The sequence below is a fragment of the Pelodiscus sinensis genome, chromosome 2, assembly GCF_049634645.1.
Source record: "Pelodiscus sinensis isolate JC-2024 chromosome 2, ASM4963464v1, whole genome shotgun sequence".
Lineage (NCBI taxonomy): Eukaryota > Metazoa > Chordata > Testudines > Trionychidae > Pelodiscus > Pelodiscus sinensis.
The window spans coordinates 93,076,251-93,091,671 of NC_134712.1; the positions used below are offsets into that span (position 1 = coordinate 93,076,251).

Consider the following 15,421-nt stretch of genomic DNA (forward strand, 5'->3'; position numbering starts at 1 on the left):
ACCAACCAGATCAGGATCTACTGGTAGATCTTGGAGCCTCTGACGGGTGATCCTGACTAGTTTGGCCAAGAGGCTATTAAGTGCAGGCTCTTCAACTGTCCCTCATCAACCCTCTGCCTCAACCTGATGAAAGTGAGTGAGGATGGGCAAGAGAGGGTGTAGCCAGACAGACCCCACCCCCCCATCTCATCCATCTTATTTGCCTCTCTGAGGTTCCTGAAGCATACAGGACAGAGAAGGAGCAATAAAATCAGCATAGTCTATGCTGGCTCATCTGATCCTGAGAAGCTGAAAACATAGATATGAGGAGAGAAGGATTAAGGCAATAAGCTGGCCTCGAGGCTGCGAGAAGTGCCCGGCTGGCAGCCATGTTGATACGAACACACAGCCGTCCCTGGGAGAGGGATCCCCCACTGACAAAAGAATCTCCAGTACCTCCAATTTAATCCTCTCAACTCTCTCTTACAAGTGTAAATTAAGTTCACAACTGCCTTTTGTGAGACCAGTTCTTACAAGGGAGACCAGCACTATCTGACATCACAGATAAGAAAGAGAAATACGTGACCCCATGGGTATAAAGATGGGTACAGCAGCACACTCACTTTCAATGTCAATCTACCCTCTACCTGCTGGTCGGGTTAGGTGTTTGACCTCCCGAGGTTCTATGGGGACACCCACCTTGTATTTTCATCTTTCCTAGGAATTGAGGGACCGGCCCTGGCCTGACACGCTGGAGTCGAGAGGCACAGAAGGGGGTAAAAATTGTACCTGGATGTGGTCCTCTGTCTTAAGTGTACACAGACTTAGAGCTCTTTAAAGATTGTCTACTACAGGCCACCTAGCCAGGTGAAAGAGGTGGATGAGGCCTTTTTTAAACAATTAACAAAACTATCCAAAGCCCAAGATTTGGTGGTGATGGGGGACTTCAACTATCCAGACATATGTTGGGAAACTAACACAGCGAGGCACAGGCTATCCAATAAGTTTCTGGACTGCATTGGAGACAACTTTCTGTTTCAGAAGGTTGAAAAAGCTACCAGAGGAGAAGCTGTTCTGGATTTGGTTTTAACAAATAGGGGGGAACTAGTTGAGAACTTGAAAGTGGAAGACAGTATAGGGGACAGTAATCACGAAATAATAGAGTTCATGATCTTAAGGAAAGGTAGAAGGGAGACCAGCACAATTGAGGTAATGGATTTCAGGAAGGCAGATTTTGATAAGCTCAGAGAACTTGTAGGTAAGGTCCCATGGGAAGCAAGACTGAAGGGAAAAACAACTGAGGAGAGTTGGAAGTATTTCAAAGGGACGTTGTTAAGGGCCCAAAAGCAAACAATTCCGCTGTGTAGGAAAGATAGAAAATATGGCAAAAGACCAGCTTGGCTTAACAAGGAGATCTTGCACGATCTCAAAATAAAAAAGGAGTCATATAAAAAAATGGAAACTAGGACAACTGACAAAGGATGAATATAGGCAAGCAACACGGGAATGCAGGGGCAAGATTAGAAAGGCAAAGGCACAAAATGAGATCAAACTAGCTACAGGCATAAAGGGAAACAAGAAGACCTTTTATAAATACATTAAAAGCAAGAGGAAGACCAAGGACAGGGTAGGCCCACTGCTTAGTGAGGAGGGAGAAGCAGTAACAGGAAACTTGGAAATGGCGGAGATGCTCAATGACTTCTTTGTTTCGGTCTTCACCGAGAAGTCTGGAGGTGTGCCTAACGTAGTGAATACAAGCAGAGAGAGGGTAAGTTTAGAAGATAGGATACACAAAGAACAAGTTAAAAATCACTTAGGAAAGTTAGATGTCAGCAAGTCACCAGGTCCTGATGAAATGCATCCCAGGATACTCAAGGAGCTGATAGAGGAGGTATCTGAGCCTTTAGCTATGATCTTTGAAAAATCATGGCAGACAGGGGAGATTCCAGAAGACTGGAAAAGGGCAAATATTGTGCCCATCTATAAAAAGGGGAATAAGAACAACCCAGGAAACTACAGACCGGTCAGTTTAACGTCTGTTCCAGGGAAGATAATGGAGCAGGTAATTAAGGAAATCATATGCAAACACTTGGAAGGTAATAAAGTGATAGGGAATAGCCAGCATGGGTTTGTGAAGAACAAGTCATGCCAAACTAATCTGATAGCTTTCTTTGATAAGATAACGAGCCTTGTGGATAAGGGAGAAGCGGTGGATGTCATATACCTAGACTTTAGTAAGGCATTTGATACGGTCTCGCATGATATTCTTATTGATAAACTAGGCAAATATAACTTAGATAGGGCCACGATAAGGTGGGTGCATAATTGGCTGGATAACCGTAGTCAGAGAGTTGTTGTTAACGGTTCTAAATCCTGCTGGAAAGGGATAACAAGTGGAGTTCCTCAAGGGTCTGTTTTGGGACCCGTACTATTCAATATCTTCATCAATGATGTAGATATTGGGATAGAGAGTACTCTTATTAAGTTTGCAGATGATACCAAACTGGGTGGGGTTGCGACTTCTTTGGAGGATAGGGACATAATTCAAAATGACCTTAGCAAGTTAGAGAAATGATCAGAGGTAAACAGGATGAGTTTTAATAAAGAGAAATGCAAAGTGCTCCACTTAGGAAGGAACAATCAGTTCCATACATACAAGATGGGAAGCGACTGTCTAGGAAGGAGCATGGCGGAAAGGGATCTAGGGGTCATAGTGGACCACAAGTTGAATATGAGTCAACAGTGTGATGCTGTTGCAAAAAAAGCAAATATGATTCTAGGTTGTATCAACACGTGTGTTGTAAGCAAAACTCGTGAAGTCATTCTGCCGCTCTACTCTGCACTAGTTAGGCCTCAGCTGGAGTACTGTGTCCAGTTCTGGGCGCCACATTTCAAGAAAGATGTGGAGAAATTGGAAAGGGTACAGAGAAGAGCGACAAGAATGATTAAAGGTTTAGAGAACATGACCTATGAAGCCAGGCTTCATGAACTGGGCTTGTTTAGTTTGGAAAAAAGAAGATTAAGGGGGGACATGATAGCGGTTTTCAAATATCTAAAAGGGTGTCACAAGGAGGAAGGAGAAAATTTGTTCCTCTTGGTTTCTGAGGACAGGACAAGGAGTAATGGGCTTAAAGTGCACCAGGGGAGGTTTAGATTGGACATTAGGAAAAAATTCCTAACTGTCAGGGTGGTCAAATATGGGAATAAATTGCCAAGGGAGGTGGTGGAATCTCCCTCTCTGGATATATTTAAGAACAGGTTAGATAGACATCTGTCAGGGATGGTGTAGACGGAGCTTGGTCCTGCCTTGAGGGCGGGGGGCTGGACTCGATGACCTCTTGAGGTCCCTTCCAGTCCTATTATTCTATGATTCTATTCTATGATTAAGCTGTTACTTGGTACTATTATTTCTGTTTTCGTATCTTTATCTTCTTTGTAACCATTTTTAAGATCTATATTTTGCTAGCAGTTAAGAAATAGAACAATAGCCATTGCAACCATATGATTTATAAGCTTCCTCAATAAACCTGTAACTGTTTAAGTTTTAACCTGACTTCTTCAGTTGCTGTAACAGAACCAGGCACAATTTAAAAGAACTTCCGCCGGTCTTAAGGGACAGATATAGGGAGAGCTTGGGCGTTTGGATTTGTGTCACTCCCAGGTGGCAGATCCATTGGGGCACTTCTCAGCCTCCCCCAGGCTGCCAGCAGAGCAGTAGCGCTGGGACTCGTAGCCCCTCCAGGAGCAGTGCTGGTGTTACCACTTTAATCTATGGAAATGTATAATTGGGCTGGAGTTTATTTGGATTTTAAAATGGAGTCTGTGGGTCAGCCTTGTTGGTATACAATCCTGTCAACCTAACCAAAGGAGGGGGGCGAGGGGTTTCTCTGTCTAAAGATTCCCTCCACTTACAGGGTTGCACCCATCACCAAATGCTTTGCACTCCATCCCATAAGAGCTGCACACGATCCAAAAAGCTCTGCACACTGCCCAAATGGTGTTGCACTCAGCCCTACTAACATCTTCCCTCCTTTTTGTCTATAAATACCCTAGCTGTGATTCTTTCGGGTTCAGTCTTTTGGGTTCAGCTTGTGTCATTATGTAGGTATGCTAGCGGTATGTTTTCCTGTTTGTCATTACATGTATGGAAGAGTGATTGAATAGTGTGACCATGTGGGTGTAGGTAGTGGTTGTCCTGCCAGTGGGCTTAGTTTCCTGTGGAGAAGTCCCGTGTAAACAACAGTCCAAGCGCAGGACTGGCTACTAAGGGTTTACTTGACGCCCTATTGGATTAACACGTAGAGAGCGGAAGGCCCTTCGCTAAGGAGTCCAGATAGCTACACCTGCCAGTCTGTAGGATAGGATCTGGAGTATCATCGCAGGATCACCTCACTGTTCCTCTGTTGAGGCTTCATATTAGCTAGAGCATAGAGGTTGTGAGCTCCGAAACCTGTGTTCAATCACGTGGGTGTAATGTATATTTTGTGTACTGAGAATATTCTATCATCTTTTCTTCTGGGATAGGGTGGGCAAACTGATATTTCACGTGTTGACATTTCAGATTCTTTACAATATATGGTTTGGCCCCATATCTTGTCTCCAATTCATTTGTTTTAAAACCCATAACTGGTGATAGATACGGCCTCAGGCAATCCCGTCTTTTGCGACTTGAGACAATTAACATTTCCAAGTGTCAGGGCATGCCTAATTAGATCTCTTAATTAATCATTATTGCATCCCAGGGTAACACTGGGGTGAGAAGAGGTGTGGGGAAGGGCAGAGTCTCTGCCCTGCCTGGCCCAGCTCTTTGCCTTCAGACTGGAGCTGTAGCACTGGCTCCTCGCTGCACGGGGGAAGGGAATGGCAGGACTGAACTCCCACCCTGTGAGCCAGTAAAAATAGGCTCAGGTGCCAAGGGATGCAGCCCACTGTGTTAATCTTTAAGGTGCCACAGGATTCCTCATTGTTGTAGTTCAAGTTCAGAAGCATTTTTGTAGCTCAAGTATACAGGCAGTCCCTGGGTTACGTACAAGATAGGGACTATAGGTTTGTTCTTAAGTTGAATTTGTACGTAACTCGGAACTGGCTCCAGATTCAGCCGCTGCTGCTGAAACTGACCAGGGGCTGACTACAGGAAGCCCAAGGCAGAATTGCTTTGCCCCCAGCTTCCTGGAATCAGCCACTGATCCGTTTCAACAGGGGCTGAATCTGGAGCCTGGGACAGAACAGCTGGGGCGCTGCCGGGTAGGTCCCCCCAGGACCAACCCGGCAGCACCCCAGCTGCTCTACCCCAGGCGTCCACAACAAAAGCCTGGTCTGCTGGGGGGGGAGGGGGCGCACTAGCTGTGCCCCCCCCCCCGCAGACCAGGGAGACCCGGAGCAAAGCCGCGGAGGCGGCGGGGTCCCGTGCCTCCAAGGCTTTGCTCCGGGTGTTCCTGGTCTGCTCGGGGTGTCCCTGGTCTGCTGAGAGGGGTCTCCAGCAGACCAGGGACACCCAGAGCAAAGCCTTGGAGGCGGGGACCCCGCCGCCTCCAAGGCTTTGCTCCGGGTGTCCCTGGTATGCTTGGGGTGTCCCTGGTCTGCTGGGAGGGGTCCCCAGCAGACCAGGGACACCCCGAGCAAAGCCGCAGAGGCGCGGGACCTCGCCACCTCTGTGGCTTTGCTCGGAGTGTCCCTGGTCCCTGGCTTTGCTCGGAGTGTCCCAGCAGACCAGGGACACCCGGAGCAGCTTTTCTCGCCCCGGATGATGCGGTGGTGGGACCACTGCGCGTCTGGGTGGTCCCGCCGCCCGCGAGTTCTGGGGCGAGAAAAGCCCCGTTCGTAAGTGCGGATCTGACATTAGTTGGATCCGTGTAACTCGGGGACTGCCTGTACTGTGTATCTGTAATAGCATATTCACTGTTTTGGGTCACTCACTGATTAAGCTTCATGGTTATTATCAACCATTGGCAAGAGACATTGGAGCTTAACCTTCCTGAAGATGGGTGGGTCAGCCCAAGAAGTATGGAGAGTATCCAGAGATGTGTGATCATGTGACCTGATACTGGAATCCATCTTGGATTCGGTACTTTTCCATGAGAAGCTTGGGGGAGTCCAACATGGAACAACGGATTCCTGCCTTAAGCACATCCTATTTAAGGGTAGGGAGTGAGGTAATCCAAGTCATTAGTTCTCCCTAGCAACCGCAGCCAAGATGACTGTAGGAACCAACTTAGACGGAAGTGGGGGAAGCAACTGGGCCCAGGTTGGAGGATGTCTAGTCCATGAAGATTACTACCACAACTTTTAGGGAGCAATATTACATGTAAGTAGTTTCTTTAGCGAATGAAGCTTAATGTGCATGTTGTTTTATTTTTCTTAGTAACCTACTTTGTTCTGTGTGCTATCTCTTATGACCACTTAAATCCTACCTTTCATAGTTAATAAAATCACTTCTGTTTATTAAAAAGCCCAGTGTAAATAACTGTTACAGAGAAGGAGGGAGGGCAAGGGTCCTGTGCATCTCTCTCTTTACATTGTCAAAGAGGTGAATTTCATGAGCTTAAAGTGTGTGTCTGCAGTCTTGGTGGTGTAACCCTGTCCCCATGTCCTGGTTGAAACAGGTTGCGATCAACAAGACAGGATTTCCCAGTCAGTTAACAGTCACAAAGGGACCCCAACCCAGCACATAGGGACAATATGAGGACAAAGACATACCTCTCTGCGTACCATGCTACATTCAGATTGGTCCAGAAGGATGTTTATCACTGTTCCCCATAACCCTCCTGAAATGCTCTGACAGCTGTCTGATAAAGCAAAGCATCCTAATTCAAGAGATGTAAGAGCTGATCCAATTCCAAGGGAGGTAAACCTTACCTGGAACATTTTAGCAAGAAAGAAGATGCATTTCATTGTATGAAATATTAACATCTCATCACATATTGTAAAAACCTTTATAATAAAGCATGAAATCTTCATTATCTCTAAACTATCTTGAAAAGCTACTAAAGAACTACTTGTATTTTCATACAAGAGCAAACAAAAGACCAACAACATGACCAATACTCATCTTTCGGTATCCACCTAACAAACAGGACACGCATGTCTAGAAAGCTGAAAACATGTGAACATCTTTAAATGATCTCAGTGCTGTGAACATCTCTATTTTTATAACACTATATAAAAGGAGCGTTTTCATTAACAAGTATAAAACAAAAAAGTAAAACGTTCACCATTTAATATTAACTGCTCAGATTTACAGTGGTCCCCAACGTGGTGCCTGCGGGCGCCATGGTGCCCGCCGGGCCATTTCTGTACGCCCACTGAGTGATCGAGGCCGGCCCCGCCCCTGGACACACGGCAAAGGGGCACCACCAGCCCCATGCTCGCAGCACATGGGTGGTCCTGCCCCCAGGCGCACGGTGCATAGGTTGTGCCGGCACCAGGCGCGCAGCATATGGGTGTCCCTGCCCCTGGGCACGCGGCACAGGAGCTGTGCCGGCCCCAGGTGCGCAGCGCATGGGTGCTGCCGAATCCTGGGCATGCGGTGTATGGGCGGCCCCACCCTGGGCACGTGGCACAGGAGCTGTGCCGGCCCCAGGAGTGCAGCGCATGGCAGCCCCATTCCTGGGCACCCGGCACGTGAGTGGTCCCACCCCCAGGCGCCTGGCAGCCCCAAAAGGTTGGGACCACTGGCTCAGAAGAGTACCACAGGACAAATCAGGCCCACAGTTACACCTATGCAAGCCCCTGGACTGATGTGCACAGTCAAACCTGATCAACATCTTTGTTTTCCATGGATGTTCTTAAGTAGAACTGATTGGTGCTTTCTAAATAATTGTCTTAATGACAAAATAAAAAAGGCATCAAGACCAAAATGTTCTATCTAGATTAATCCCTGGCGCCCACCATCACAGTGGCATCTAACTACTGCTAAAGATCAAATAGTTGCTAAAATAAGGCAATAGAACTGAATAGACACAGAAAGCATATGTGATGAGTAAGGAGATGGCATTATATAGTTTTTCTTTAAAGTACGCATGTTTCTGAATTGTACATGTAAAGACATCTTAAAACAATGTATACAAATGATCCAGACAACCAGTTTCAAATAAAATGTTCTTGATAGCTTTTGTCTGAGTATACTTGCTTTAAATTAGTATGCAAGTCATGTTAAAAAGAACATTCTTTTTAGTAAACACAAGGTTGGTGAGGCAATATTTTTTAATGGATCCACTGCTAATGAAAAGAGACATGCTTTTGAGCTTATGCAAAGCTCTTGTTCAGGTCTGAGTGACAAAGATAAATTCAAGGGTGGAAATGATAAGGAGTTAACTCATATTGCAAGAGACCATTCAAGTTCAAATGGGCAATTAACACCACTTCAGTGGTTGGAAAAATTAGAGTAAATGGGTTGCAGACTGCTGTAAGGAGTCCAAAACACAGTCCATGATTTTTGGTATCTAGCAAAGTGATCAGTTTAAGTTCCCATTCTTGTCTTATGAAGGTGTAAAGCAAGTTCCTTTGAAGACAAAGATCAAGAGATTAGATATGGAGTGATTGCTTTGTTGTAAGATGGGTCTATTCACAGCTGACACTGTGTTGTTGTTTTAAAACAGCCACAGGTACTAGGATGACTCCTCAATGGGCGACCAGAAGGAAGAATTTCTGGTGAAATGCACAACAAAACCAATGATAAACAATGAACACGTCAATGACATTGGCATCTTCTGGGCAGACATACTAAACTCCCTCTGATATTTCCAACACAACTTCAAACACCACCACTCATCCATAACAAGAAACTCAGGGATCACTACACCTAGCTTCACAGATCTAGTAATCACCTCACGAAATTGCTTATCCACCATCAGGCACTCAGATACCACAGAAATATACTCCAAGAAGAAAACACAGGATAAACAATTTAACACACTTAAGACTGCCTTCATTCAACAAGGACATCATCATGGAAGAGACCACCCAAATACCTGAGAGAACCTACTTCAATGAAGGAAAAACCAATACAAATAAAATGAGAGAAGACAAAAACACCGTATCATCAGGGGAGAATACTTTTCAGTCCCTATCTGATCTCTCAGTCCTTGTCCTAAAAGGAAACCTGCAGCACATCTTCAAAACACAAGCCTAGGAACTTAAATTCATAACGCTGCTGGATGTTAAATCATGGACTTAATAAAGACTGGATTTTATGGCTCATTACAACAGCATATAACCCACTAATCCATCTTTGTCCTACAACTGCAGAAGTCTTAATTACCCACTTCAAATGTAACTTGTTAACTCTTTATTGGTTACACCCTTAAATTTAGCTGTGACAGTAAGCATCATTCCCAGACTACAAGCAGAGCTCTGTATAAGCTTGAAAGTTTGTCTTTTCACGAGCAGAAGATGGCCCAATGGAAGATATTCACTCACTACCTTAACTCTCTAATATTCTGAGCCCATTATGCTACAAGAATACTGCAAACACTTTTTAAGAGAGCAATGATTCTATCTAGACTAAATTTATTCTGTGCTAAGGCCCCAGGAGCCACTACCATGGATGATCAGGAAAAGAAGGGGGGGGGGGGGGAGGGCGAGGACAGAGAGGGTAGGAAATTAGGATAGGGATTCATTTTAAGACACTTTGATAGAAAAATTCTAACCATTATTATTCTCTGAAGTACAATTTAAAAACACACATTTAAAATTAGGACAAGTTAGTTAAGTGTCAACATTAAACACAATTTTTTAGATTTGCAATACACTTGTTTCTTAAACTTGGAGCAATAGTTTTATGCTAGAACACACTAACCTCAGGATCTCTATCTACCCACAATGGAATTAGCCATGCTAGACCGAGTCGAGAAGGAACTTGTTCTTGTTCTTCACTTTTATTGTAAGGCAAGAGCCAGAGAGACACCCAGTCCTAATCAGAAGAAAAAAAATGACAAAATATTTGTTTCAGACAGTAACTATTCAAATAAATTCTATCCTCCAACTATGTAAGCTATTTTTTCTTTATTTCAGTATAAAGCATTAATATTGTATGGCAAAGATTCTGGAAGCAAAATGTAAAGCTTAACAATATTACTGTGTGGTACAAACCCCTTTTTGCAATATAAACAAAATAAAAAATGTACTCGTCAGTAACACAAAACTATTGTCTTAATATGGTATAATTGTTTTTAAAACTACCAAAGAAAAATAAATGCTGAGTTAAGAGGAAAGAGTCACAGTTTAATTCTGTTGATTAGCTGCACAAATGAGAAATGCTATTCAAGACACGGACTTTATTACCCTTGAACTGTGTAGTACTTTATTACACTGGAGCCTACTTTAATTTATTGGGGGCAAATTCCAGAGTAAAGTACTATGCAACATGAGTAAGGGTGGCAGAATTAAATACATATGCTATCTGCAAACTGTGTGAACTTCTTTTTTCATTCTTAACAGAGCATTTCTATACTGGATTTTCGTCTCCCAAAATGGATAGTAAAATCCTGGCTTTGTGTTTAACCATGTTGAAGCTCAAGACCATGACTTCCACCTTATTCTTAACGCTAAAAAAATTAAGTTTGCAGAATATGGTCACAGGCACATTTGGGGGTTGGTTATATTTTGAGGATTTAATTAAACAAAATCAAACCATATTTATTAGCAGGTATTTTACCCGGTTTAATTTTTCTGGTAACCGCCTAAGCAACTTTATAGATTATTTACATTTGCACACTGAATTAAGACATTTAACAGAAGAGCACAGAACCTCAATGGCTACGTCTACACTGGCATGAATTTCCGAAACTGCTTTTAACGGAAAAGTTTTCCGTTAAAAGCATTTTCGGAAAAGCGCGTCTAGATTGGCAGGATGCTTTTCCGCAAAAGCACTTTTTGTGGAAAAGCGTCCATGGCCAACCTAGACGCGATTTTCCGCAAAAAAGCCCCGATCGCCTTTTTCACAATCGGGGCTTTTTGGCGGAAAACAGTACTATGCTGTCTACACTGGCCCTTTTGCGCAAAAGTCTTTTGGAAAAAGACTTTTGCCCGAACGGGAGCAGCATAGTTTTTCCGGAAAAGCACTGATGATTTTACATGAGATCGTAGTGCCTTTCCAGAAATTCAAGCGGACAGTGTAGACAGCTGGCAAGTTTTTCCGGAAAAGCACATGATTTTCCGGAAAAACTTGCCAGTCTAGACTCAGCCAATGTGTTTATTTGGGCCCTGATACAGCACAAAACTTAAAAGTGCTCTCTTAAATTTAATGGGATTCACTTATAGATTTAACATTAAAAATATGTTTCAGGATTTTCTGGAATCTGCATCTTGTAAATCAACCCTACCATAAGAAAGTTTTAGTACTGTGCAACATTCTGTTAAAAGAAGCTTTATTTCCAGAATTGTTGTACAAATAAAAATATATTTAACCAAACTATTTTCTAGTATCAGAAGTAACCTCATTTAAAATAATCTTGAAGATACTATACTTATTACTAAACTATTTTAGAAGTAAATACCATGCTTTTAGCCCTTGTTTACCATCTTTACCATTAAGTAATGAGTGCCTCATTCTGCAACTAGTTCCTCTTAAGTCAAAAGGACTACCCGCACAGTGATACTGCTCAGTAAGGAATGTTAGCAGAACCAGACCTTAGAGCTAGTATGTCTTACACTTAAAATAGTGACATTAGCATTCCTTAGTGTTCAAATTCAGTAATTTAAAGCACCACAATTGCAAGGAAAACACCAGTTGAAATTCAATTTTCTGCTCTCTAATGTCTAGCAAAACTAGACTATAGCTTTGAACCATCAATAATGTGCCAGTGTTTCAGTCACATGCATGACAAATGAAAGGCAGCTTTTAGTGCTCTCACCATAGTTTTGGCTTGAGCCATCATTTCGTGAGACAAGTGAAGCAAGCAAAGTACTGTGCTCTTTGTGACACCTTTCCCCATGAAGGACATAGCATTTCCTCCCCATTCAACATAAAAAGATGAGATAACCTGTAATTAAATAAACAAACAAACAAACAAAACAAACAAAACAAAGCAATGTCATGGAAGCTTTATAATGAGAAAAACAAATACATACAAAGTGTCTTGCAGACTTCAATGAATTTAAAACTTGATTAAGTGTAACAGCCTTTATCCAACATACATTTTCCTTGCTTTTTTCAGAATACTTTACATTTCCAGTACAATAAGCTACTTGGTCAGAGGTTCCTTTGTGATACAGCTGTACCACAGTATTCCATGTCCTGCTTTTTGCTTGATCACTCAGGTCTGCACTATCTATGGACTAGTCAGCTAATGGGTTTTTTATGGGCTGTGATATATACTATTATTCATTATACGTTTTTTGTGGGGTTTTTTTGCTTTGGAGTTTTCTATTTTGCACGCCTAGGATTACAATGTATTGTTTAGCTAACCATGTTCAATTTTTAGCCTCAAATAATTCATGCATCCATCTTGCCACAGCCCTTGTATCTGTAGTTACTCCATGGGTCTCAGACTAGCATTTTCTATTAAAACATTCCCATTGCATAACTTAAAAACAAAGCATCTTTTGTGTGATTAATGAAGACAGATACTTTTCACATATGACAGTCATTTAAAATATTTTGTAGCTCTTCATAATTGTTTCTAGATAACTAGCCTTACGCTATTATGAAGATATTATTTCATATTGGTTCTCAAAAAAGCAGGATGGTGCAGATTTCACACTTCTTGTTATAAAGAAAATGTGCTATTGTAAGGCTTTCTATACAAAAAGCTTTTCAGTTTAATTGGCACTTTGTAAAAAATTACGCTAAAGGAAGAGGGTTCATTTTGGACAGTTTAATAGGATTTGCACGGATGTAAATGGAAGTTTTCATTTTAAATATCAAAATCTGCTGAACAGTGATATGAGTCATAAAACTTATGGAACTTCAGGTGTAAGAATTATATCTAAAGAGCATTTTCCACCAAAAATATTGTTAGTATAATTTAGGGACGTAAGCAACTAGTCAAGGAGTCACTCAACTAGTTGCTACTCTCCCCTCCCTACCTCTCTCTCCTCCTTCCCCCCCTTGCTGTTTCTATCAGAGAGAGGCAGCAAGGTTGGGGGGAGCAGAAGCTGGTGCTGGGGGGGAGCCATCTTAAAAAGCTGGTTCCCCCCAGCACTGTCCCAGCGGGGGGGGGGGGGGGGGGGGACAGAAAGACAGAGGTGCAGCCCAGATGACCCAGTGTAAGACGGGAATCAGCTGTCTCAGCTTGCGCCAGGTCCCCCAAGCTGCACCTCTGCTTTTTAAATGTATTAAGAGCCCAGGTAACTGCCTGGCCATCAGGCTCTTCATACATTCACATGCTAGAGCCACAGCAGGGTTAGCTCCCGAGTTCAGGAGCCAACCCTACTAAAGCTCTGCAGTTTCCCCACCTTATCAACTATAAAGTAGTCGATGGAAATTCCATCAGCTACTCAAGTTAAAACACAATTTAAAATCCCTAGTATAATTTGCCTATCCTTTTCCTTCAAACCACCTCCTTCCATAAAAACCCCAAACTTCCAGCCGCTCCACTTTTAAGTAACTTGTTATATTTAGTTCACTTGAAATCACATGGAACTTACAGCAGACAAGACTGAAAGCTTATCATTTGGTTCCCTGTTGCTTTCATCTTAGTTGTTTTCTCTGACCATTTGCTATCACGACACCATATATAACTTTCGTCCCATTTTTAATTTTAAACTCCTATCTGAAGTTTTCATCAATCAAGTGAATCCAACTATTTTACTTCCACTTTAACAAGAGGAAATTATTCACCTTGTGCAGTAATGGAGATTCTTCAATGTGTCCCCCAATGGGCGCTCCACTTTGGTACTGATGCACCCCTGCACTAAGAGTCAGAGATTTAAAGTAGCAGTGTCTTTTCAGGCTGGACATGCCAGGTCCAGTCTCACGCTGCCTCAACTGATGCTGAGCAGCCAAACTCCCCTTTCCTTCCACCAGCACCGTAACGAAGTATTTTTGTGTTCTTAGCAAAATTTTAATTATGTACTCTCTCTCCTTAGGTAAGCACACGTTGTGCTCTTGACTTTTGCAGCTTATTATTTTTACTTATTGCATCTTTGCACCCGATTATGATGTCCCAGGGCTTGTCCCGTCCTTGTTACGGCCCTCCCCTCCCCTCCACACACACACTTCTCTATTGAAGAGTCCATATAGGATAGAACTTCAAAGCAGAGGAGAGGAGGGTGGATAGCAGAGCATCCATAGGGGAGCACATCTTTCAAGAACCTTGGTTACTGCACAAGGTGAGTAACTTCCTCTTTGAGTGCTCTCCCTGTTGGTGCTCCACTTTAGGTGACTTCAGAGCATGCCTTCCAGAGGAAGGAGGGAATTTTGCATTTGAAGTTGTAGCAGATGAGAGCACTGTGTGGACTAACAGGGTACTGGAAGATACGCATTGTAGCAATGCACAGTATTGTGTAAAAGTGTGTAGTGAAGTCTAGGTTGCAGTTCTGCAGATTTCCACAAAATGAATGTTGTTAAAAAGGCTAAGGATTTTAAGAGAATCCTAGTAGGCAGTGTGTATCTCCCCATAGAGAGAGAGGGGCAATATAGAGCATATGGGCTGGATGCAACAGGCCACCAGACACTTTATTTACCTGCGCATCCATAGGCAGGAACACGGTTCACTGAAGCTCACATTGGCCAGGAATGATGAACTGCTGCCACCATAGGAGCTGTGAGCCACCGTACCTGCAGATGTGCAGGTAAATGAAGTGTCTGGCAATCCGCTAGAGACTAACATGGAAAAAATGCATTTGGTCTGCAGGCTACTTATTTCTCACCCTTATTTCTCACTTGTACTGGAGATACTGTAATATCCATTTGGACAGATTGGCTTGTACTATCAGATGGATGACAAGGGACAGGATTGCAGACCGATGAGTGACCAGTTCAAGGAAAGCACTGGCTCCTTTCACCTGATGGACTTTGTCTTACTGAGAAGAAGACACAGAATGACAAGGGACCAGGTCAGGGGGAGAATTGGCTTCTCTTACGTGATGGACTATGCTTAATTGTCGAAGGACTTTTATTGACTGAGTTAAAAACTCCCTGGATAAACAACGAGGGACAGACGCTGAACGACGATGTGGACCAACTAGGGACCAGGTCAGGGGAAGCACTGGCTTCCTTTAAACTGATAGACTACGATTAATTGGTGACCTTGATAAAAAAATTTCTCTCTTTTCTAATAGGCATTGCTGTTTTGATGTAAACAATTTTTAAAATTTGAAACTTAAAAGAACAATTTCTGATATACTTTTTTCACTCTTTATGGTAAACCGTTAAAAGACCAAAATTAAAATCTATATAAACTGTTTACCTCCACTTTGCAGCTACTCTACATTATTATAAGGTTACTTTGGAGTATTAAGTTATCGTCAATATTTTAGTTTAGTTTAGAAGATTCATTAC

General features: G+C 42.8%; 1 protein-coding gene across 8 annotated transcripts in view; it reads right to left on the reverse strand.

Moving 5' to 3' along the window:
• RTTN (rotatin) overlaps positions 1-15,421 on the reverse strand; it is a 173,244-nt gene that overhangs the window by 60,648 nt on the left and 97,175 nt on the right. For 7 of the 8 annotated variants that reach the window (XR_331929.4, XM_075921044.1, XM_075921042.1 and 4 more), the window contains 3 exons: positions 11,832-11,960; positions 9,776-9,889; positions 6,676-6,834 (listed from right to left, as the gene is read on the reverse strand). Coding sequence is in view for 7 of the 8 variants with exons in the window: in XM_075921044.1 (XP_075777159.1) it covers positions 6,676-6,834; positions 9,776-9,889; positions 11,832-11,960 (402 nt within the window). In the remaining variant the exon portion in view is untranslated. The remainder of the gene's footprint in view (positions 1-6,675; positions 6,835-9,775; positions 9,890-11,831; positions 11,961-15,421) is intronic. The other variant, XM_075921045.1, reaches the window with a different exon arrangement.